We start from the raw sequence: 23705 nt of genomic DNA on the forward strand, positions 1-23705 counted from the left end.
CGTACCTTTGACACTCAAAGCATCCCAAATGTCTCACCTGTACGCCCTGCGTCGGTCTCTGTCTCCCTCCATCTCTCTCTCTCTCCGTGTTGCCACGGCGATGTCCTCACAATGCGGCGGGCGCCATTGATCCCCGCGTTAATGGGGAGGTGGGGGTGTGGCCCGTTGAGCCGTTGACTGTGAGAGGTCGGACGTTTGGGACGATGGCTGCGTAACCAAGGCGATTGTGACGCCTCCTCAGCGACACACAGGCGCACTGGAAACCTGATGGCCTCCGGCCAAACCTTGCTTCTGCGTTGGTTAGCTGATGTAGAGCGCCGCGGCGCAGCCCACTGAGGCTGCGTTGGTTAGCTCATGTAGCGCGCCGCGGCGCAGCCCACTGAGGCTGCGTTGGCTAGCTGATGTAGCGCGCCGTGACGCAGCCCACTGTGGCTGCGTTGGCTAGCTGATGTAGCGCGCCGCGGCACAGCCCACTGTGGCTGTCGCTGTTGTTACCCACCCACTCTCCGTAAGACCTGAGCTTTTAGTGCCTTGCTCTACCTACAGAGCCATACAGGGATTTGAACCACTGACCCTGCAGTGTAATGCATTATGTGCTGAGTGCTAGACACATGTGTATCATCGATAATTGCACAGTAAAAATACATCGTTGCTATCTGACCTCAAAATTTGTCACCCCTAACGATTATCATTCTTACTAAATCGGTGCAAAGGGTCGTGCTTAGTGAACTGGTGTGATTTGTAATCGAGGAACTCAGATTAACTGCAGAATGAAGAATTAGATTCTCCTGCATCTGTTGTTGAACGGAGAACAGATGAGACACCAAGTCACTACGCAACCGCGCGTGTGTGTGTTTATGTGTGTGTTCATGTGTGTGTGTGTGGGGGGGGGGGGGGTCTGATCGCTGTCAGATTAAGGGCCATTAAAGGGTTTGTCTCTCTGCCACCAGATGGGTCCTCTGATTTTCTTTTTAACTAGTTTACACACAACAACACAGCCTATGTCTCTGTGTGTATGTGTGTGTCCCAGTGTGTGTGTGTGTGTGTGTGTGTGTGTGTGTGTCCCAGTGTGCTGCAGTGTGTTGCGGTGTGTGTCCCAGTTTGTAGCGGTGTGTGTCGTCGCAGTGTGTGTGCAGTACTGTGGTCCACATCAGTACTCCTGGTGTGGCAGACAGAACTATCAGCAGCAGGATCACGGCGACGGTAATGCGGCCGTGTCCTCCTGGGACTGGAGGCTCTGTTGTTCTCTTTGTGTGCAGGGACACACTGGAGGAGGAAAGCTGCAGACAAACAGACGGGCCGAGGGACAGGAGGACAGGCTGACCGAGTGGAGAGGGGGGGGGGTGGGGGGGGAGCAGGGAGGCAGACAGAGGATGACTGGATGAGGGATGAAGAGGGAGACAGAGATGGGCGGTGCAGAAGAGAGACTGAGGGGACGATGATGATTAGAAAGGAGGAATTAGAGGGGGAAATGAACACAGTTCAAACATCTGAATAGAAGGCACAAGGGAGGAGGGGGGAGGAGCGATGGAGGGTAGAAGGGAATCTATTTGAACCCTAACTTTTTCGTCATGAATCAACACTTTGACTGAACTATGTAGTGCTAAAAACTTTTGGAATGATAAGAGTATGTGTGTGTGTGTGTGTGTGTGTGTGTGTGTGTGTGTGTGTGTGTGTGTGTGTGTGTGTGTGTGTGTGTGTGTGTGTGTGTGTGTGTGCGTATATGTGTGTGTGTGCTTGTGTGTGTGTGTGTGTGTGTGTGTGTGTGTGTGTGTGTGTGTGTGTGTGTGTGTGTGTGTGTGTCGTGTGCGTGCGTGCGTGCGTGCGTGCGTGCGTGTGTGTGATCTGATAAGATGTAATAATTGAAGAGCTCTAGGCTCTGCTGGATAACGAGGAGAAACATGAATTCTTCATCTGAGGAGATGATGGGGCTTCAGGGTCCAGACTGTTCAGAGACCTAAGAGGTCTGGTTAGCCTCTGATGGTGACGCCTGGTGGAGGTCGGAGAGGTTTGGTTACTTAGGTGTAAGGTTAGAGAGGGTTAGTTAAGGTGTTAGTTTAGAGATTTTTAGTTTTGGTGTTGGGCTAGGGATGGTTAGTTTAGGTGAATGTGAGGGTAAGGTGGGGTGAGGTAAAGGTGAGGTTAAATGTGAGGTTAAGGTGCGGTTAAGGTGAAGTTAAGGCCAGGTTTGCGACCTTTAAAAGCATCTGGCTGATGCTGGACCGGACGTGTCCCAGCCTCCCGCCCTGGTTGTCACGGCGACGGACCAGGGAGGAGGATTACCGCTGACCCAGACGCCTGTAGCTGGAGGTGGGAGTGGGCTCAGTGTTTGTTCAGAGCGCGGAACAACGGAACAAAGGCTTGGAAACGTTCCCTGCGGTCGCCAGGGTGAAGCTGGAGGTCCTGGGAGCAGCGTGGGCAAGAGGAGGGATGACGAGCGATCCGTGGCTGATGATGAGGCCTCACTCAGGCTAATGAGCAGACTGCCCGCGACCAGAGAACATCACTGTGAGCCCACCGAGCAACTACTGAGTCTCCAACTTGAAAGAGTAGTCGTTGACTTACAGCAGCACTTGCAAATGTACACTGGCCCACACATGCAAGCTGACGCCCATACGCACATGCACACGTACACGCACACGCACACACACAAACACACACACACACACACACACACACATCCATGGTACAGAATCGTTTGTGTGTGTGTGTGAGTGTGTTTGATTGTTGTTTTGAAGTCTGCAGCACATTCGACTTAGTGGGTCATTATATATGCATACAAACATTACAAGAATACTTTAAATCATAACAACAACTGTGTGTGTGTGTGTGTGTGTGTGTGTGTGTGTGTGTGTGTGTGTGTGTGTGTGTGTGTGTGTGTGTGTGTGTGTGTGTGTGAGTGTGTGTTTCATCTCCAGCAAATTGATGTAGCAGCATGTGACTCTTAACCCTGAGCTCATGATGCGTTCTGATGAACGCTCAAGGGGGATAGACATCCCAGCATGCACCACTCCCCACCTGAGGGTGACTCTCAGGAAACACTTATTTTATTTTAAATGAGTGACGACCCTAAACCCATGGCGTCCACAAACACACACACACACACACGCACACGTATTCTTCACACACACACAATTGGTCCACACACAAACACTTGGTCCACACACGCACACTCGTATTCATACACAAATACGCACTCGTATTCATACACACACACACACACACACACACACACACACACACACACACACACACACACACACACACACACACACACACACACACACACACACACACACACACACACACACATCAAGCACACATTGAATTACTCTCTCTGCGGTAATCGTTATTTCCAGGGCCGTCTTTGGAAATGAAATGAAACTGTCTGTATTGAAAGGAGATGCTCCTGAGGGGCGGTCCTGAGGAAACAGCCCCAACGTCAGGAGATAGCAGGCATCTCCTTTCAATACAGACGGTAGGGGGGGGGGGGGGAGACAGGCTCATGACCCCCAGCTGTGAGGCTCGCTTAGACATCAAATGAGCGGCAACATTAGCTGTGGTTTATAACCGACGCCAATGCTGCACAAACGCTGAATCCAGGCATCTGCACAAATACGTGGAAGAAATCCCCTCCATATTCAACGGTATCAAGCGCATTAAACGTCAACTCGATACCAGCTAGAGCCAGCCGGACCAAACCAGAAACACACCTGGAAAGGACAGTACATGCGGCATGGGTCAATACAAACACTATCTAATATCTAATTCTGTGTGTGTGTGTGTGTGTGTGTGTGTGTGTGTGTGTGTGTGTGTGTGTGTGTGTGTGTGTGTGTGTGTGTGTGTGTGTGTGTTTAAGAGATGATCATTCGATTTAATGTGGAGCAGATGAAAAGTCTCTCAGCCGGGATGTTATCCCCTCAGATAATATTATTATGGGATGTCTGGATCCTCTGGCAGGGCAGGAAATGATGCCGCCATCAACGAAGAAGAGGACAGGAAATCAGAATAACCGCCAAACACCGCCAGCCAATCATGTCAGGAGACACACAAAGGACCCAGTTGATAAACACATCTGGATGCACACACACACACACACACAAACACATTAAACGTGTAACACACACGATATGCACACACATGTTACATACACTAAATACACACACACACACACGTTAAGCACTTAACACATGAATGCAACACAATTAATATACACACATGTTACACACTAAATACACACAGATGTTGCACACAGTAAATACACACACACGGTACCCACACTAAATACACAAACGTCACACAATAAATACACACACACATTACACACACTGAATACACACACACGTTATATACACACAATATACAGATACGTTACAATATACACACACGTTACACACACACTTCACACTTGATACTCACACACGTTACAAACACTAAATAGACACACACTATACTCACATTCACAACCACACAAATTGCACGCAAATGCACACAAAGATATGCTCGTTACTCTCAGACTAATGGCCCATCCGAGGGCACTGTTAGACCAGGGCTGTACCTCATCCTTATTTTATGTCTTGCACTCCATTAAGAACTGATTAAGGGCAGTATATTACAATGAATACTCATCCATTTTTGCTGTAGGCGGGAGCCATTCCAGTCCCCCCCCCCCCCCCCTCAACCACTCCAATATGGACCGTCCCGCCGCTGGTACAGGTGTGTCGGGCGGCAGCGGCCCACAGACGACGAGACTGGACCAGAAATCCCTTTTATCAACCAATGGGGACGTCACGGCACGGCGTTCATATCAGAGTCTGTGTAAGGTACAAACACACAGAAAGACACACACACACACACACACGTGTGCACACATCTGTTTTTGTCATGACACACACATGTGGGCCAACATGTGTGTGTGTGTGTGTGTGTGTGTGTGTGTGTGTGTGTGTGTGTGTGTGTGTGTGTGTGTGTGTGTGTGTGTGTGTGTGTGGTGTGTGGTTGTGTGTGTGTGTGTGTGTGGTTGTGTGTGTGTCTGTGTGTGTGTGTGTGTACAGCACTGTCATCACTAGAGCGGTTATGATTGCCATAATCAGAGACTTATACCTGCCAACAATCCAGCGTGATTACAGCAGCGCAGCGACCAGAGGTTTCCCCCACAAACGCTCGGCGGCCCCCGGACCTCTGAGTGAACTGCATGATTCAAGAACATGAACGCTTGTCGACCTGTGTCCAGACCTCTGAGGCTTTCCAGGAGATGGAAGAGCATGGAGTCTTTAATTGTTGGAAACAAGGTTCACGCACCGCCTGATGTTTCACTGATGAACACAACCTGGCCGCCAAAAAGATGATCGTCTTCAACAGCGTGGGCTTGTCAGTGTGTGTGTGTGTGTGTGTGTGTGTGTGTGTGTGTGTGTGTGTGTGTGTGTGTGTGTGTGTGTGTGTGTGTGTGTGTGTGTGTGTGTGTGTGTGTGTGTGTACTTGTACTTGTCTGGGTGTTATTCCTAGACAGGACATTGAGAAGCGACTGATGTTCTCAGCCTAACTAGCTTCAGACTGAAACATCACAGAGGGCGCTCTCTGCCTCACAGCCTCGTTTGAGGACTGCTGAGAGAGATCACAGCAGGAGCAGGGGTAAGACGGAAGGGAGTTTATTAGTTATTAATAGTTACACACAGAGCTCATACATACAGAGAGATCCACATCTCTTACTCGAGACTAATGCATGGTGCAGGAGTCCCACATCTCTTAATCTAGACTAGAGTCTGGTGCAGTAGTCTCACATCTTTTAATCTAGACTAGAGTCTGATGCAGAAGTCCCACATCTCTTAATCTAGACTAGAGTCTGATGCAGTAGTCCCACATCTCTTAATCTAGACTAGAGTCTGATGCAGTAGTCCCACATCTCCTAATCTAGACTAGAGTCTGGTGCAGTAGTCTCACATCTCTAAATCTAGATTAGAGATTGGTCCAGTAGTCTCAGTTCTCCTAGGACTGCCGGATCAGAGGTTCTGCTGTAACATAGTATGACCACTGGATCAGAGGTCCTGCTGTAACACAGTAGGACTGCTGGATCAGGAGTTCTGCTATAACAGGACTGCTGATCCCGGTGCTGTTATATTATTAAACATCAATATGTGATGGTGTATTATGCATGTCCTCTCGCTGAACAGCGGTCAGCTTCTGATTGAGGAAGACAAGTGTTTCATGATGAGGCGTGTTCCCGCTGAATTATGAATGTTCTGAATAAAGGTACTTCACAGTCGATCCTGCTTGAGCTGCTCCCCCCGCGACCCGACCCCGGATAAGCGGATGACGATGAGGATGAGGAGGAGGACAGTCGATCCCAGAGACTTCTGACCTCCAGGGATCCTCTCTCTCCATCGAGACAGAACAAACATCAAAATGATCAACTTTACAGCTCAGAACCTGTGAACCACCTTTACCGATTCAAGTAGGTCCAGTTACTCTCGCACACACATGCAGGCGCGCACACGCACACACACTCGCGCACACACTCAGAAACACACGCACACAAGCCCACGCACATGCACAAGCACACACGCACTCTTTTGCCTTCACCACTGATTGTCATCCAGCACGCCCTCTCTGGACATGTCTTTCTCTTAATTTTAATCTCATCTTCCTCCGCCTCCTCCCTGAATCTGTGTTATTCATCAGTTTCTCCATGAGGACTATTCCTCTGTGCATCAGATTAAAAGCAGGCTGCCGCCATGTATGAGAATATCACATTAAGAGCTCGCCTCGGGGACCTTTATTGTGATGAAATTATTCCGAGCCTTTGTTGCGGTTGTAATTCAGGCCTGACTGACAGGCAGATGTACTGTAAGGACTTGAAGCGCTGAGAAGCTCTTAATTAGGCTTTCATCTGAGGACGAATCACAGAACATCTTGGTCTCCGTTCTTTTGGATGATCACACTTCCTCTCTTACAAAAAAAACCTAGTTTTACAACTTCTCTCTTTCGCTCTCTCTCTCTCTCTCTGTGTCTCTGTCTCTCTCTCTCTCTCTTCCTATCTCCCTCTCTCTGTCCTTCTTTCTCTTTCTCTCTCTCTTTCTCTGTCTTACTGTCTCTATCTTTCTCTCTTTGTCTTTCTGTCTCTGTCTCTTTCTCTGTGTGTGTGTGTGTGTGTGTGTGTGTGTGTGTGTGTGTGTGTGTGTGTGTGTGTGTGTGTGTGTGTGTGTGTGTGTGTGCGTGCGTGCGTGCGTGCGTGCGTGCGTGCGTGCGTGCGTGCGTGCGTGCGTGCGTGCGTGCGTGCGTGCGTGCGTGCGTGCGTGCGTGTGCGTGTGTGTGTGTGTCAAATATATGTGACCATATAAAAATCTATCGATCTAGCTTATCTTTTCATTAAGCTGAACCTTTATTCAGTGTGATTGTCTGGTAGAGGTGAAGAACCTCTATTACAAGAGAGATGCAAACAGCAGCCAGTGTCCAGCATTTCCCCCTCAAAAACTCCAAAGAATAAGAAGTCACCTGCAGAATACAAATCCCTTTACACTTCTGAAGACTACACAGACCAGACCAATACATGACAGACAAGAGTCTAGTGTGTTGTCTGCAGTCTGTTATCTGTTGGTCTCGTCACCTGACCAACAGATAACACACTAGACCAACAGATAACAGACCAGACCAACAGATAACTTGTTCGGGTGAGGTTTGTGCAACGGCTTGGCCTCGCTCTTGTGTACAGAATGTATGTGGAGCTTTAAAGACTATTGATCAGTGGGTCTGTCTGACCGATGACCTGCTGCTGTGGCAAAAGGCCGTTGTTATGGATCACTGATCAATCGTCAGGGTCTGGGAGGAGTAGGCCGTAAGACGTGTGTGTGTGTGTGTGTGTGTGTGTGTGTGTGTGTGTGTGTGTGTGTGTGTGCGTGTGTGCGTGCGTGCGTGCGTGCGTGCGTGCGTGCGTGCGTGCGTGCGTGCGTGCGTGCGTGCGTGCGTGCGTGCTCGGTGCGTGCTGGCGTGTCAACCATGCTAGCTGATTAACTTGATGTGTTGGGGATACGAGCTGTCATGGCTCCCCCTCTTCCTCCTCCCCTCCAATCCTCCTCCTCTTCCTCTCCCACCTCCCATCCTAACCCTTCCCTCCCCCTCCTCTCCCACCTCCCTCCCCACTCCTCTGCCATCTCCTCCTCCCCCTCCCCTCCTGAAGACGGTGAATGAGGTATTCTTCTTTTGCATCTGATATTTGTGCTATCATTTGTCATGGTTCTCTCCATGGTAAAGAACCAGATAAATGATACGTGACATCTGATGGCGGAGCTCAAACATTTCAGACCAAACGTGCTTCAATTCAGCTGGGGATGTTTAGTAGGCAGGACTGCATGCACACACACACATACGCACACACACACTTACACACGCACATGTGACCGCATGCACACACAAACAAACAAACATACATGTGACCACACGCACACAAACACACCAACACACAAACACATGTGACCACACGCACACACACACGGGACTGCACGAAAGCATATATAAACACAAAGAAACACAGCACGCTTGAATCCACCCACCAAAACATTGATGCATTGCACACACATACCTGCACACACACAGGCACACAGATACACAGTCATATGCCTACACGTACACACCCGTGTGTACACACACACACAGACACACACAAACACACACACACAGATGCAAACACACAGACAAACCTGATGGCAGGTTGCATGTTACAGCGTGACCTGGGGACAGAATCCCCTTCATCACGGTTTACCTTCATAAACTCTCCATAGTCCCACCAGAAACCTCCAGTGAGGATGGATTCGCTTGTGCCCCCCAGACTGTGTCCTTCGCCGGCCGAACACAAAGCGACGTGCGGTGATCCATCAGACCACCGCTCCTGTCGGAGGAACGCCTCGTTTCCACATACGTATGTTTTTCGTATCCGTGCTTCCGTAAATTTACAGAAGGAGTTGCTAGTGTTTTACGTACGGACATGAATTTATTTACGGACAAAAGATGGCGGAGCGTATGATAATGGCCGTTTTTAGGAGACCGGTACTTTGGAACATGAGGATCGACATATACAGAGATAAAAACAAAACCAACCAGGCTTGGAAAGAGATCGGCGAGGAGTTTGGCCTGCCAGGTACTTACATGTTTTGTGAAAAACATAAAAACTTTCATACGGTATCTTCGTAAAACGACGGCGAAAGTTAAATTTTTTGAACGTATATTACGGACATACCGGACAGAAATTTTACGGAGGGGAGGAGTCTTGGAGGAAAATCGGACATTACGGAGAATCACATAGGAATGAATGGACTTTCGGTCGGAGACGGTTGGATCGCATACGAGAATGTACGTATGTGGAAGCGAGGCGGAAGCATCAGAGAGCGAGTTCGGGTTCAGGGCCGTGGCACGCTGGCGGCCAGGCCAGCTCCACAGGGCACCAGACTCCAGTCGCTTTGATGAGTGATGAACTCTGACATCCATGCACACGGCGTGGATGGATGCTTGTTCCTTGACTCCAGGAGCAGGAGGCGGCGATGGGGGCGTTTGGCGGAACGTTGCTCCTCGATCCTGGATCGTCGTAGTACTTGTATTCTCCTGCTGTCACTCGCGTGGTAGAAGGATGTTTTATCCTTTCTGTCCACCAAAGGCCAACTGTCGGTTATGTGAATGATTGATTGTCCAAAAACGTGTGTTTGTGTGTGTGTGTGTGAGTGTGTGTGTTCTCTCTCTGCGGGTGTTCATAACCCATCCCAGCTGAAGCTGAGCTGCTCACGGTGCGTCCGTTCTGCATCGACGTCAACGTGGAACCGCTCGTGTTGCTCAGGGAAGCCCTCCAGCAGGAACTCCATCTCCTTCATCAGGGAACCGGATCGAGCTGGTCCATGAGCAGACTGAGACGGGCACAGAGGAGGGCCGATGGTCTGACTCCGCCAGGTGGTGAGTCTGTGAGCAGTGGCTGACGAGGAGGATTGAAACACTCTATCTCTGAGTTTCCGTTCCAGTGTTCCCTCCCTCTGATCCATGACCACCTGCCCGTCGATGGAGAGGACACCAAGAAGGAGCACTGATACCTCCGCTGGCTCTCAGTCAGGGCACCGGTCACTGGTTGAGACCGAGAGAGGACGAGGGGAGAGAAAATGAGAGAGAGAGAGATGGGGGAGAGAGATGAGGAGAGGTAGAGAGAGGAAGGTACAGAGATGGTAAGAGAAAGACAGGGCGATGGAGAGAAGGAAGGAGGGAGGGGGAGTTAGGGAGAGGTAGATGGAGATAATGAGGGAGGGAGAGGGAGGGAGTGAGAGGGAGATGGAGAGATTGAGAGATGGAGAGAGGGAGCGAGGAGCGAGAGGGTGGGGTAGATGCCTGAAGCATGAGACATTCTCTGACAGGCGTGATAGCTGTAGCATTAAAATGAAGGTTGTTTTAAAACGTGACACTAAGTGACATTTAAAAGTAGCAAATATATGATATGATGAAGTGACACACACACACACAAACACTATCTGTCTTAGAAGAGAGAGAGAGCTAAGATGGTTTAATGGTGTGACCGTGTGAGTGTGGTTCAGAAGGTTAACAGCCTCAACATCAAATATATGAAATGATGAAGTGACACACACACAAACACACCCATACACATACACACGTCTCTCTGTCTCTAACACAAACACACTCACGCGCTCTGTCTCTCGGTCTCTGTCTGTCGGCCTCGGTTTCTCTCTCTCTCTCTCTCTCTCTCTCTCTCTCTCTCTCTCTCTCTCTCTCTCTCTCTCTCTCTCTCTCTCTCACACGGGTTCCCCCCAATGGCAGCAATATATAAATGTCAGACCTCAAGTGAAATTAATTGAAGGTGCACTTTAGCGTCTCTCAGACACAAACGCACACAAGCACAGACACAAAAGCACACACACACACACACACACACACACACACACACACACACACACACACACACATACACACACACACCCTGCTGTGGTCCAATTACAGGACAGGTGCAGCAGGGCTGGTCTCTTAGGAAAGGGCATCTGTCACACCAGGTGTGTGTGTGTGTGTGTGTGTGTGTGTGTGTGTGTGTGTGTGTGTGTGTGTGTGTGTGTGTGTGTGTGTGTGTGTGTGTGTGTGTGTGTGTGTGTGTGTGTGTGTGTGTGTGTGTGTGTGTGTGTTTATCTATCTGTGTGTTTACTTGTGTGTGTGTGTGTGTGTGTGTGTGTGTGTGTGTGTGTGTGTGTGTGTGTGTGTGTGTGTGTGTGTGTGTGTGTGTGTGTGTGTGTGTGTGTGTGTCCCCTTTGTATTCTCAGTGTCTGAGTCTCTTCCTTGTGACTTTAACATGAAACACTTCCCCCCCCCCCACACACACACACAAACAGACACACACACACACACACACACACACACACACACACACACACACACACACACACACACACACACACACACACACACACACACACACACACACAAATGCATATAATATATAATGTGTATGTATGAGCATATAGTATATGAATAGATGAGTATATATTATACGAATCACCTCCTCAGCATCTGCTCCTCACCTCCTCCTCCTCCTCCCCTCCTCCGCCTCCTCCTCATCACCTCCTCCTCCTCCTCCTCCTCACCTCCTCCTCTTCCCCTCCTCCTCCTCCTCCTCACCTCCTCCTCTTCCCCTCCTCCTCCTCCTCCTCCTCCTCCTCCTCCTCATCTCCTCCTCCTCCTCCTCATCACCTCCTCCACCTCCTCCTCCCCTCTTCCTCCTCCTCCTCCTCCTCCTCCTCATCACCTCCTCCTCCTTCTCACCTCCTCCCCTCTTCCTCCTCCTCTCCTCCTCCTCCTCCTTTTCCTCCTCCTCCTCCTCCTCACCTCCTCCCCTCCTCTTCCTCCTCCTCCTCCTCATCACCTCCCCCTCTTCCTCCTCCTCTCCTCCTCCTCCTCTTCCTCCTCCTCCTCCTCCCCCTCCTCACCTCCAAGTATCATCAGCAGTAGTCATGTCTTGAGATGAGGTTCCGTGTGACTTGCTGTCTCGTCTACAGAGATGAACTCCTCCTAATCTCTGTCCTCTCTCCCCAGGTGGCGAGGACAGAGAGATTCGGTTCTCAAGAGCTTCCTGCAGGGACAGACATCAGGACACCATGTCCACATCGCTCCTAACATGAAGAGGGAGAAGGCTCTGCTGAGCAGGAAGTTATGTCGTGAGAACAGGAGAGGTGTCCATCAGGTGATGAGTCAGTTAGTCTGGATGTCGACGTAACCCTGCTGACAAGTCAGTCTCTCTCTCTCTCTCTCTCTCTCTCTCTCTCTCTCTCTCTCTCTCTCTCTCTCTCTCTCTCTCTCTCTCTCTCTCTCTCTCTCTCTCTCTCTCTCTCTCTCTCTCTCACTCCTCTAGTCTCAGTCTTATTCTTTTATATGAATATCTTGCTGTAAACAATAAGAAGTAAATGATTGAATGAATCATACTGTTAAGTGAATGTGTTCGTTATGATCTCTGTTGTGAGTTTGATCTTCGGTCAAGCCCGCGGGGCTTTTTAAAGCAACGGCGCCATCTAGTGGAGGGCAAGTGGAAAACAGTTTTTTTCTGGTAATTATTATAATCACTCAGCCTTTGAATGTTTAGAGTTCTAGGAATCACTTGAAAGAAAACCAGCGGTTCCGACTCAAGGTGATTGGGTTAACCTCTTTGTCATGGAGATTAGTTTAACAAACATCAGAGCCCATTTGAATTGTTTTTCAGTTGGGGAAGTATGTGTTTATTTATTATTGAAACACCACATTGTTTGGAGGCAATCACCCAGTTGGTTCATTATTTCTATTAACTAATGTCGCATATTTAAAGAGCCAGAAACACATGACGCTCGCTACGACGACGACGTTTAAACGTGAGGTCACCACGGCAACCACATTTAAACGTCCAACTGTGTCTTCATGAAGACAGCTGAACAGACGCTGGATTCTCTCTCTCTGAGATGGCTGTCTGGTGTCCCGTACCCTTCCTCCTCCTCCTCCTTCTCTTGCTCCTCCCCGTCCCCTCTCGACCTATCCCCCTCCCCGAGGCCTCTCTGGCCGACCTGGAGCTGGTGGGGTCGGAGGTAATCACGGACAGCTCAGACTGCAGCGCCCCCTGTGGGGTGGGTCTGAGAACGCAGACCCTGTGTCTGAGGGGCGAGGAGAGAACTGTACCTGAAGGAGAAGACAAGGTAGGACTGACCTGTCACGCTCCGCTGGGATGTAATGTTGTGTTTGCGTCAGTATGAATAACTAAAACTGTAATTTTACGAGGCTTAGTTTGGTTAAACTAATGTAACGGTCGGAAGATTAGTTTGGTTTAACTATAATGTTCGGAAGATTAGTTTGGTTTAACTAGTGTAATGTTAGGAAGATTAGTTTGGTTTAACTACTGTTATGTTCGGAAGATTAGTTTGGTTTAACTACTGTAATGTTATGGTGCTTGGTAAGGTTGAAGTGAATCTACTGTAATGTTATGTCTGTACTTCTATGTTCACCTTTTAAAGTTGCAATGTGTGGGGTCTAGCGGTATCTAGTGTTGAGGTTGCAGACTGCAGCTGAATCCCTGTGTCGATATAAAAGAAAAAACACAATGACACTTATTTTCGAGGGATTATTCACTAAAACTAAAACTTTCAGTGTAGTTTCTGAGTTTTCTACTGTCATCTTATTTTTGGTGCGTGTTTAGAGTAACACAGCCATAGACTAGCGTGCTTGCTGACTCAAAAAAATCTGGTAAAATCTGCCAAGAAACTATATGAAAAAAAACATGTTTTATAGAATGTTAAATTCAACTTTCTATGAGGATTCATGTGAGTCTGGCTTGTGCTTCATATATTATGTAACAAAATCAAGCAATAACCAGCCTGGCATCCTGCCGGAGATTGGTGAACAGAATACACAAACACACACGCAAGCACACGCACACACACACACACGCACACGCACACATGCTCTTCCTCTTCTGGCAGGAAGCTGGCAGCTCATGAATATGCAAATATGCTCTGCGTGTGGAGGCTGGTGTGTGTGTATGTGATGTCATGACGTGTGCTGAGCATGTGGAGGCTGGTGTGTGTGTGTGTGTGTGTGTGTGTGTGTGTGTGTGTGTGTGTGTGTGTGTGTGTGTGTGTGTGTGTGTGTGTGTGTGTGTGTGTGTGTGTGTGTGTGTGTGTGTGTGTGTGTATTTGTGTGTGATGTCATTAGGCTGCTGTTTGTTTGTGTGTGTGTGTGTTATGTGTATGTGTGTGTGTGTGTGTGTGTGATGTCATTAGGCTGGTGTGTGTGTGTGTGTGTGTGTGTGTGTGTGTGTGTGTGTGTGTGTGTGTGTGTGTGTGTGTGTGTGTGTGTGTGTGTGTGTGTGTGTGTGTGTGTGTGTGTGATGACGTCATGTGTGTGTGTGATGATGGTGATGACGTCCCGGGTTCTGGTAGGCGTGTCGTGTGCGCAGGGTGCCGTGCGTGGACGACTGGAGGTGCGGCCTGGAGACCCTCACCGTCCAGGAGGGAGCCCGCCTGGAGATCAACTGTCTGGGGGACGTGATGCAGGCCATGGGGCCCTTCTCCTGGAGGTGAGGAGGGGGGAGGGGGAGAGAGAAGGGGGGAGGAGGGGTGAGGAGGAGAGAGGAGGAGAGAGGCCATGGGGCCCTAGTCCTGGAGGTGGGGAGGTGGGAGGAGGAGAGAGGAGGGGTGAGGAGGAGAGAGGAGGAGAGAGGAGGGGTGAGGAGGAGAGAGGAGGAGAGAGGCCATGGGGCCCTAGTCCTGGAGGTGGGGAGGTGGGAGGAGGAGAGAGGAGGGGTGAGGAGGAGAGAGGAGGAGAGAGGAGGGGTGAGGAGGAGAGAGGAGGAGAGAGGAGGAGAGAGGAGGAGAGAGGAGGGGTGAGGAGGAGAGAGGAGGAGAGAGGAGGGGTGAGGAGGAGAGAGGAGGAGAGAGGCCATGGGGCCCTAGTCCTGGAGGTGGGGAGGAGCGAGATCAGGGGGGGGGGAGGTGATGGTGGATAGGAAAGAGGAGAGGACGGAGGAGAGGACAGAGGAGAGCACGGAGGAGAAGAAGGAGAAGAGATAGCCTTGGGAAAGGGTGGCCTAGTGGTGAAGGTCAAAGGTCACAGTGGGTGAAGATTTATATTACATAGTAATAATAACATTAATAAAAATAACAATAATAATAATGGTGATGATTACTACTGCATAATAATAATGATAATAATAATAACAATAATAATAATAATGATTTTGAACATTATTATTATGCATAGTAACATTAATGCACTAAGTTGGGGGGGGGGGGTGCTGTCGCGCGAGGCGGGGGGTCGCGAAAACAGTCTCAAGTCCAAAAGGGGGTCCCCTGAAAAAAAGTTTGGGAACCACTGTGTTAAGTGAATATCTTGATTGTTGAGGGGCTGAGTGTTCGTTATGAATGATCTGTTGTGAGTTTGATCTTCGGTCCAGCCCGCGGGGCTTTTTAAAGCAACGGCGCCATCTCGTGGAGGGCAAGTGGAAAACAGTTTTTTTCTGGTAATTATTATAATCACTCAGCCTTTGAGGAGAAGGAGAAGAAGGAGGAGACGGAGAAGAAGGAGGAGAGATAGCCTTGGGAAAGGGTGGCCTAGTGGTGAAGGTCAAAGGTCACAGTGGGTGTGCAGTGATGTGGTGCCGTGTCCGGTCCAGGGTGTCATGGCGATTCGCCCGCGGTGTCATCACCTCTGACGACCGCCTGTTCTCCCGCCTGGAGGTCCCGGGGCTGGACCGCGTGGTCCTAGAGCCCGCCTCCGAGCACCACGCAGGTACCTCGTCATGCAGATTATGGGATGTGATTGGAGTGGTGCTATGAAACATCGTACTTCTTGCTGCTTCACAATTGTACCCGTGTACGATATCTTTTTCTTTTCCTGCTCTATGATGTCATCAATGTACATTGTTGTTGTTGTTGTTGTTGTTTTTTGATTTTTCTGTTATCTGTTCTCTTTTCTTCTTTATCCTGTTTTTGTGTATTGTTGATTTGTTGTATGTTTGTCTTGTTAAATGTGTGCCAGGAAGAGTAGCTGTTGCCAAGTGTAATGGCTAATGGGGCTCCTAATAAACTAAACTAAACCAGCGCTATAACACTGTACTACACTACATCATATATTAATGTAGTACATGAGATAATATAATATACTATATTACATCATATTCTAGTGTAATACATTACATGATAGATTACTGTAATACATCATATATTATGCTACAGTACATCATATATTAATGTAATACATGAGATACTATAATATACTACATTACATCATATGCTAAGTGTAATACATTACATGATAGATTAGTGTAATGCATAATACATTATACTATATTATATCATATACTAGTGTAATACATGACAAGATATATTAGTGTAATACATGAGATACTATATTACATTACACCAGAAAGACCTCCTGACAAGGTGTGTTTACACCAGACAGACCACCTGACCAGGTGTGTTTACTCTAGACAGACCACCTGACCAGGTGTGTTTACTCTAGACAGACCACCTGACCAGGTGTGTTTACACCAGACAGACCACCTGACCAGGTGTGTTTACTCTAGACAGACCTCCTGACCAGGTGTGTTTACACCAGACAGACCACCTGACCAGGTGTGTTTACTCTAGACAGACCTCCTGACCAGGTGTGTTTACACCAGACAGACCACCTGACCAGGTGTGTTTACTCTAGACAGACCACCTGACCAGGTGTGTTTACACCAGACAGACCACCTGACCAGGTGTGTTTACACCAGACAGACCACCTGACCAGGTGTGTTTACTCTAGACAGACCACCTGACCAGGTGTGTTTACTCTAGACAGACCACCTGACCAGGTGTGTTTACTCTAGACAGACCACCTGACCAGGTGTGTTTACTCTAGACAGACCACCTGACCAGGTGTGTTTACTCTAGACAGACCACCTGACCAGGTGTGTTTACACCAGACAGACCACCTGACCAGGTGTGTTTACACCAGAAAGACCTCCTAACAAGGTGGGTTTACACCAGACAGACCACCTGACCAGGTGTGTTTACTCTAGACAGACCACCTGACCAGGTGTGTTTACACCAGACAGACCACCTGACCAGGTGTGTTTACACCAGACAGACCACCTGACCAGGTGTGTTTACTCTAGACAGACCACCAGACCAGGTGTGTTTACTCTAGACAGACCACCTGACCAGGTGTCTTTACTCTAGAGTGACCACCTGACCAGGCGTGTTTACTGTAGCCAGACCACCTGACCAGGTGTGTTTACACTCGACAGACCACCAGACCCGATGTGTTTCCAGGTACGTACCGCTGTGACGTGCAGGACTGGGCCCACCGCCGGGGGAAGCGGGCATACTGGGGGGTGAGGGTCCTACCCCAGGGGGTGGTGGACCTGGACTACCCCGGTTCCCCGGCCCCCGGGCCCCAGAACCCAGACCGGATCCAACTGTTCCTCACCTGCACTGTGCCCTACATGGTACGGTCCTCATAGGAGCTCAATGGAGCTGGTTTATATTCCCATCATGCATTGCTTCCCCAGAAACCAAACTCTTTAATCTTGTCCTGCTTTATGCTGGAAAAGTGTGTCTGGTAATAGCTGCTTCTTAAGGAACTAGTTCCTTAAGGAATCCGTTTTTTGTCTGGTTCTGTACGGTTCTGTCTACTTCTCTCCGGTTCTGTCCGGTTCTGTTTAGTTCTAACCGATTGTATCCGGCTTGGTCTGGTTCTACGTCCTGGTCCTCCTGTGTGTCTAACCGCTCTGGTATTGTTCCACTGGTCTTTGACCCCCCCAGGTGCTGGTGGGTCTGGGGGTGTCCACCGGTCTGGCAGGTCTGACCGTGATGGGGCTCTACCGGGTCCTGGTCCGGGGTGGGGGGATTAGCGGGAGCCAGGAGAACCAGGAGATGGAGCCGCGGAGAGACAGAAAGACCCGGAGGTCTGACTTTGAGCGTTCCGGTGCTTGTCTGTCTGAGGTCGAATCATAACCGGACTGAGTCTGATTAAACAAACTGAAATACGCTGGCTCTTTGGTTCTACTATCTGGTGAGTGATGTGGATGGCTCTACTTATTAAGTGTTTCTTTTTTTGAGGAAATACATTTTTTGGGGCATTTGAACCTTTAACAAATCGTAGGAAGACGTCTCCTCCTGCGTCACCTCCTTTTTCTATATCAAAGAAGACGGCGGTAGCTGCAGTTGCATGATTGAGCAACTAGGTGTCGGCCAAACGCAAGGTTTCCCCTCTTCTAGCGACCATAATTTATTCTATTGTGATTTTGGGCTGAGCTGAGCAATTTCTTGCTTTTAAAATTGTAAATGCACATAAATTACAATGAACACATGAATCGATCGTTATGCTCTGCGCTAGAAGGCTTAATTCTACCATGTGAATAGATCTCTCCGATCCAGGGCCGCCGCTCCTCATACGCAGAGTACACAGAGCGCGTAGGGCCCCAAGTACCTGGCGGGGGCCCCCTAAATGAAGGTTGCAAAAAAAATGCAATTAAATTCAATTTTATTTGTATAGCCCTTAATCACCATTACCGTCTCAAAGGGCTTAACAGGCCACATGTTCTTGACACCCCCCTTTACCCAAGCCCCCACAAGGGCAAGAAAAAACTCCCTTGAAATTAGCAAGGAAGAAATCTTGAGAAGAAACGCAAAGTAGGGGATCCCTTCTTCCAGGGATGGTCAGGTGTGCAATGGGTGCCATCATTGACATACAGGTAAGTACATGCACATCATATTAAAATGGTGATGGGGTGCTGACCGGTTATCCATGAGGAGAGTCCAGGCATCCAGTCCAGTCAACGCAACACGCTAGAACAGACAGAATAGTGAATTAGAACGGAAAAGTACATAGTGGGAATGTATACTGTATTAACAAAAGCACAAACAAACAGAGTGGTCTTCGCTTCGCATCTGTCGTTTTCACACTCCTACGTTCCAAATGCAAGATTGTAGAGGTGCGTTTTGAGCTTTCCTTTGAATAGCTCCACAGAGTCAGCTTCCCTGATCACTGGTGGCAGCCTATTCCATAGGAAGGGGGCTCTCTGTCCAGCCGATTTATTTTTAACCTTCGGCAGTGAAAGAAGGCCAGCTCCCGAAGACCGAGAAGGACTATAAGGAATGATCAGGTCCTTCAGGTAAGATGGAGATAATCCATGCAAGGCTTTATAGGTTAGCAGTAGCACATTAAAGTCTGATCTGAAAGTTATTGGTAGCCAGTGCAGAGAGGCGAGAATAGGTCTGATATGATCAAACCTTCTCGTTCTGGAGTACCATACCATATTAAGCGCTATATACATTTCATTTATTATTATTATTATTATTATCACACCGCGGGTCAAAACGAGGTCCAGCGTGTTTCCACCAATGTGGGTTGGGTACTGGACGAGCTGTTTGAAGTGTTAAGTATTTTAAGAGGCTGCATTACCCTCACATAGCCACTAGGAAGCAGAACCAAACATATAAGCTGTTAATACAATACATAGCCACAAGGGGAGCAGGACCTTACTGAAGGCTGCAATAACAGCTCCATCCACAGAGGGCAGCACCACAGACAGGTGAGGAGGCCGAGGGTAATACGTCACACCGGCTCCTCCCACTACTTCCGGGCCTTGCGGATCAGACACACGCTTCAACCTCCTTTTGCTTCATAGTTATCAGTTTACCATACCGAAATACTTTACCAAATAAAGTAACTGTTAAAAGCTATCCTTTGGATTTGATCACTTTCCTTGAAGAATGCTGCAATAGAAGCCAAGTGTATCTGTAATGGACAGAAAAGCCCTTGCGAGGGCATCAGACTGGTTATTTACATGAATGTTGAAATCCCCAATAAGCAAAATATTGTCTGATTATGTAGCCAGATCAGCTGCAAAATCAGAAAACTCGTCAACAAAAAGTTATTACAGTCCTGGGGGACGGTATACTACAGCTAAAACGAAAGAGTCTGGAACTCGTTTCGCTTGTCGGGGAGCTGAGGAGCAGAACGCAAGCACCTCAAACGATCTGAATATATATCTATTCTTTGGCTTTAAATTAATCTTAGAATTAGATATCAGGGCTACTCCACCACCTTTTTTAACCTCTCTAGATACTTGGGTGCTAACGTAATTGGGTGGAGTAGCTTCGTTTAGGGCTAGAAATTCATCTGGTTTTAACCAGGTTTCACAAAGGCCAAGTATGTCGATCTTTATTATCAACAATTAGATCATGGACCAAGAGTGCTTTAGATGAAAGCGACCTTATGGTGCGATTTCGACATACTGGTTGCGGCCCACGCCTGCGGGTTTTACACCTCGAGACAGCGCGAGGCCACACCACCGTACATATAGGTACAGAGTTATTTTCAGAGGGAGTCCGGTTAAAACTCGGTTCTGAAAGAGTTGTTAACATGCTAATTGACAGGCGGTTTAACATGCGGTTTAACATGCGGTTTGTCATGCGATTTGGCATGCGATTTGTCATGCGATTTGACATGCGATTTGACATGCAATTTTGCACCACCGTACATATAGGTACAGCGTTAATTTCAGAGGGAGTCCGGTTAACACTCAGCTCTGAAAAGATTGGTGCAATAGATACTGGTTCAGCTAACCCATCTGCTGTTCTAGACTCTGCAACGTAAACTATCATGTTGCTAGCAGGTTTGCTAAACTCCTGCAACCCAGCGTGCTGTGAGTGGATGAGCCACGCCTGGCTAAGACATCTATCTATGTTTTTTGACATAATTGAGGCGCCTAACCCAGGGTGTAGGGCAGGCCGTCTCTCATGAGCACACCAGGGCGACACCACAGGGAAGGCCAGTTATCTATGAAACCAAAGCCCTGCTCTGAACTATATCGTGCCAGCCAGCGATTTAGAGACAATAATCTACTATAACGCTCATCATTACCCTTATCGGGTAGCCTGGCGATGTCATACTCATAATTCTAGTCAGAATATGAGTCTGAGACCGAACCATTGGGCTGTGATTATAGGGCGGAACCAGGAAGGAAAATGCCTCTTCGCTCAATTGGATAGACCTAAAACCAATCAGAGCAACGTAGTATGTGACGTATGTTGTGCGAAGCACAGCTATTCTCAAACTAACTCAACTGAGCGCACGTTCGAAGAAGTAGAAAAAGAAGATGGACATAAACGATTTATGCCTGTTTTGTAAAAAGAATTTAAGGATACACGGACAAATTGGCAACACGGTCAGCATTTTTGGGAAAAAAAGTAAAAGCGCTGAGCGCTCTTTGGTGACGTGGTTGATTACGTTAATGTGTATCATCTGTCCATCAACGTATAAAGCCCGCCCTTACAATTTGATTGGTCAGATCACTTTTTGATCTGACCTAATACCTCCCAACGAGCTCAATTCCAGACTGAATCTCCAGACCAAATATTTTGTGGGCGGAGTTCAGGCTGGTATCCAGGCTACTTATCGGGTAGAGGGCCAGAGAGAATTAATCGATGCCGACACATCAAAATGTCATGGTAATTATTACATTATTACATTACAAAATATATAATTTAGTTATGAACAGACCCACCATTGTTTTTTCTTAATTGTGTACCCTATCGCTCAATTCTAGCAAATTACCTAATATATAAAAATTAAAACATCTATAAAAATGGTACAGCCTTCAAAACTCTCGTGTTTTCGCTTTGTTGACCCACATATCTAGGGTCAACGAGGGGACAAGAACGCTTAAGTGGCACATAGGGTGTATTATGATGACTTGATTAGCGATTTTGCTGCCAGAAAAAGTCGTCATGCACCTTTGTAAAGCCTCCTGCAGCTGCTGAGAATGCACAAGCATTTTAGTATTTCACACTATCCAAAAGTTACAGTTCTGCATCATGTAGGGAAAATATTTTGATGAAGACAATACTGCACTTTCAGGTAGATTTTGGGTGGATGAAAAATAGTATGTGTGTGATTGATTGTTTTGATGATTTCCCTTTATACCTTATTCATGTGCGTAATTATTTTTCGTTAATCTTTGGAGCCTGCAGTTGTTATTATTGTAATGCTGCTGTTAAAAAAGTTTTATATATTTCTTATATATTATTTATATATTACTTTATGCTGTGATGTTCTTCCTTAAACTGTACAGTGGCCACCCTTGAATTGAACTTGGGAACTGAAAAAGAGAGAAAGAGAGAGACAGACAGAGGGATATGTTCAGAGAGACACAGAGAGACAGACAGGGAGAGATATTCCGAGGGACAGAGAGAGACAGAAAGGGAGAGATATTCAGAGGGACACAGAGAGACAAGACAGGTAGAGATATTCAGAGGGACAGAGAGAGACAGAAAGGGAGAGATATTCAGAGGGACAGAGATAGACAGAAAGGGAGAGATATTCAGAGGGACAGAGTGATTCATAGAGAGCGAGAGAAGTCATATTTTGAATTGTCCCACTAGGAAAGATTTGGTTAGAGAGAGAGATGTAAATTGAATGTAAATGTGAAGGACAACAAATAATATAGACCTTTAGAGAGGGAGAGAGAGTGAGAAAGAGAGAGAGAGAGAGAGAGAGAGAGAGAGAGAGAGAGAGAGAGAGAGAGAGAGAGAGAGAGAGAGAGAGAGAGAGAGAGAGAGAGAGAGAGAGAGAGAGAGAGACCAGCATTTAAAAAGGTCACATATAAAATACGAAGGAATGCAAAAGCGGAAGGCAGTAGCAAAAAGAATGTCCATAGCGTACGCTATGACAAAATAGGCCTATTTAAATCAAATACCAAAAGTGTACATAATAGTGAATGGGGTGGGAACAAACCCGAGAGACACTATCCGAGTGACTTGGGGATCATATACCTATCTCGCTCTCGCTCTCGCTCTCTCTCTTTCACTCTCATTCTCACTCTCACTCTCACCCGCACTCTCGCTCTCTCTCTCGTTCGCCCTTTAAAAGTTAAAAATTGTACACAAACGTTAAACATGCAATTTCCGGCTTTGGGTTGAAAATACAATAGTGTGCAATAGTATCTGGTGTCGAAGCCGTAAATTGCATGTCTTGTGTAAAATAAACATTAGAAATAAATATGCAAATATGCATCAGGGTTTCCACGTCAGAGTTTCCACGCCTCCTATCCACACGGCCAGCGCAGGATCTCCAGGAATCCCTGTGGAATCCCTCTCTTATCGCACCGGGTTCCCGAGGACTCTCGCAGGGAAGTCTGCGTAGTCATCTCTGCAAATTACGGCTTATTTACAACTCACAGGTGTTTTCTACGCCCACCGTGGAATATGGAAACGCAGCCAGGTTTCAGAAGACAACATTAAGTCATCTGCCTACTACTACTTGTACAACTGTTGTCATCCCTGTGTGTTTCACCCATGTGTGCATGTTTGTTTTCATATTGATACAAATATTCAATATTTATATGTTACGACCCTTAAAGGGATTAAGGGGGAAAGGGGGAAGTTACACATTAGCTAAACCGTTTACCCAAATCAAAATAATTCCGAAACTGGTTAAGGTGGGAAAAAGGGTGTTCTTCCTCCTGAATCCTCCTGAATCCTGATACCTCCTGAATCCTGAATCTTTCTGAATCCTGAATCATCCTGAATCCTCCTGAATCTTCCTGAATCCTCCAGAGTCTTCCTGAATCCTGAATCCTAATGAATCCTGAATCCTTGTATCCTATTAAAATGTACCAGAATACAAAGATTCAGGAGGGAAGCTGAAAAAACATCAGGGTGGCCCGGAAA

General features: G+C 47.7%; 1 protein-coding gene across 1 annotated transcript; it reads left to right on the top strand.

The window, feature by feature from the left end:
- The first annotated feature begins 12729 nt into the window (after positions 1-12729).
- Positions 12730-18018, top strand: tmem81 (transmembrane protein 81). Its single transcript, XM_030366990.1, has 5 exons — positions 12730-13184; positions 14424-14560; positions 15656-15771; positions 17301-17476; positions 17793-18018. Exons 1-5 carry the CDS (start codon positions 12954-12956, stop codon positions 17982-17984), a joined length of 852 nt encoding a protein of 283 aa, XP_030222850.1. The 5' UTR covers positions 12730-12953; the 3' UTR covers positions 17985-18018.
- Positions 18019-23705: the final 5687 nt, after the last annotated feature.

Source organism: Gadus morhua, chromosome 1 (genome assembly GCF_902167405.1).
Source record: "Gadus morhua chromosome 1, gadMor3.0, whole genome shotgun sequence".
In the NCBI taxonomy this organism is placed as follows: Eukaryota; Metazoa; Chordata; class Actinopteri; order Gadiformes; family Gadidae; genus Gadus; species Gadus morhua.

Excerpts from the sequence above, each read along its gene's own strand:
- tmem81 (XM_030366990.1), top strand. The coding sequence starts at position 12,954 with ATGGCTGTCTGGTGTCCCGTACCCTTCCTCCTCCTCCTCCTTCTCTTG. Across the intron at positions 13,185-14,423 it reads TACCTGAAGGAGAAGACAAG|GCGTGTCGTGTGCGCAGGGT; the intron begins GTAGGACTGACC and ends GGGTTCTGGTAG. Across the intron at positions 15,772-17,300 it reads CGCCTCCGAGCACCACGCAG|GTACGTACCGCTGTGACGTG; the intron begins GTACCTCGTCAT and ends ATGTGTTTCCAG.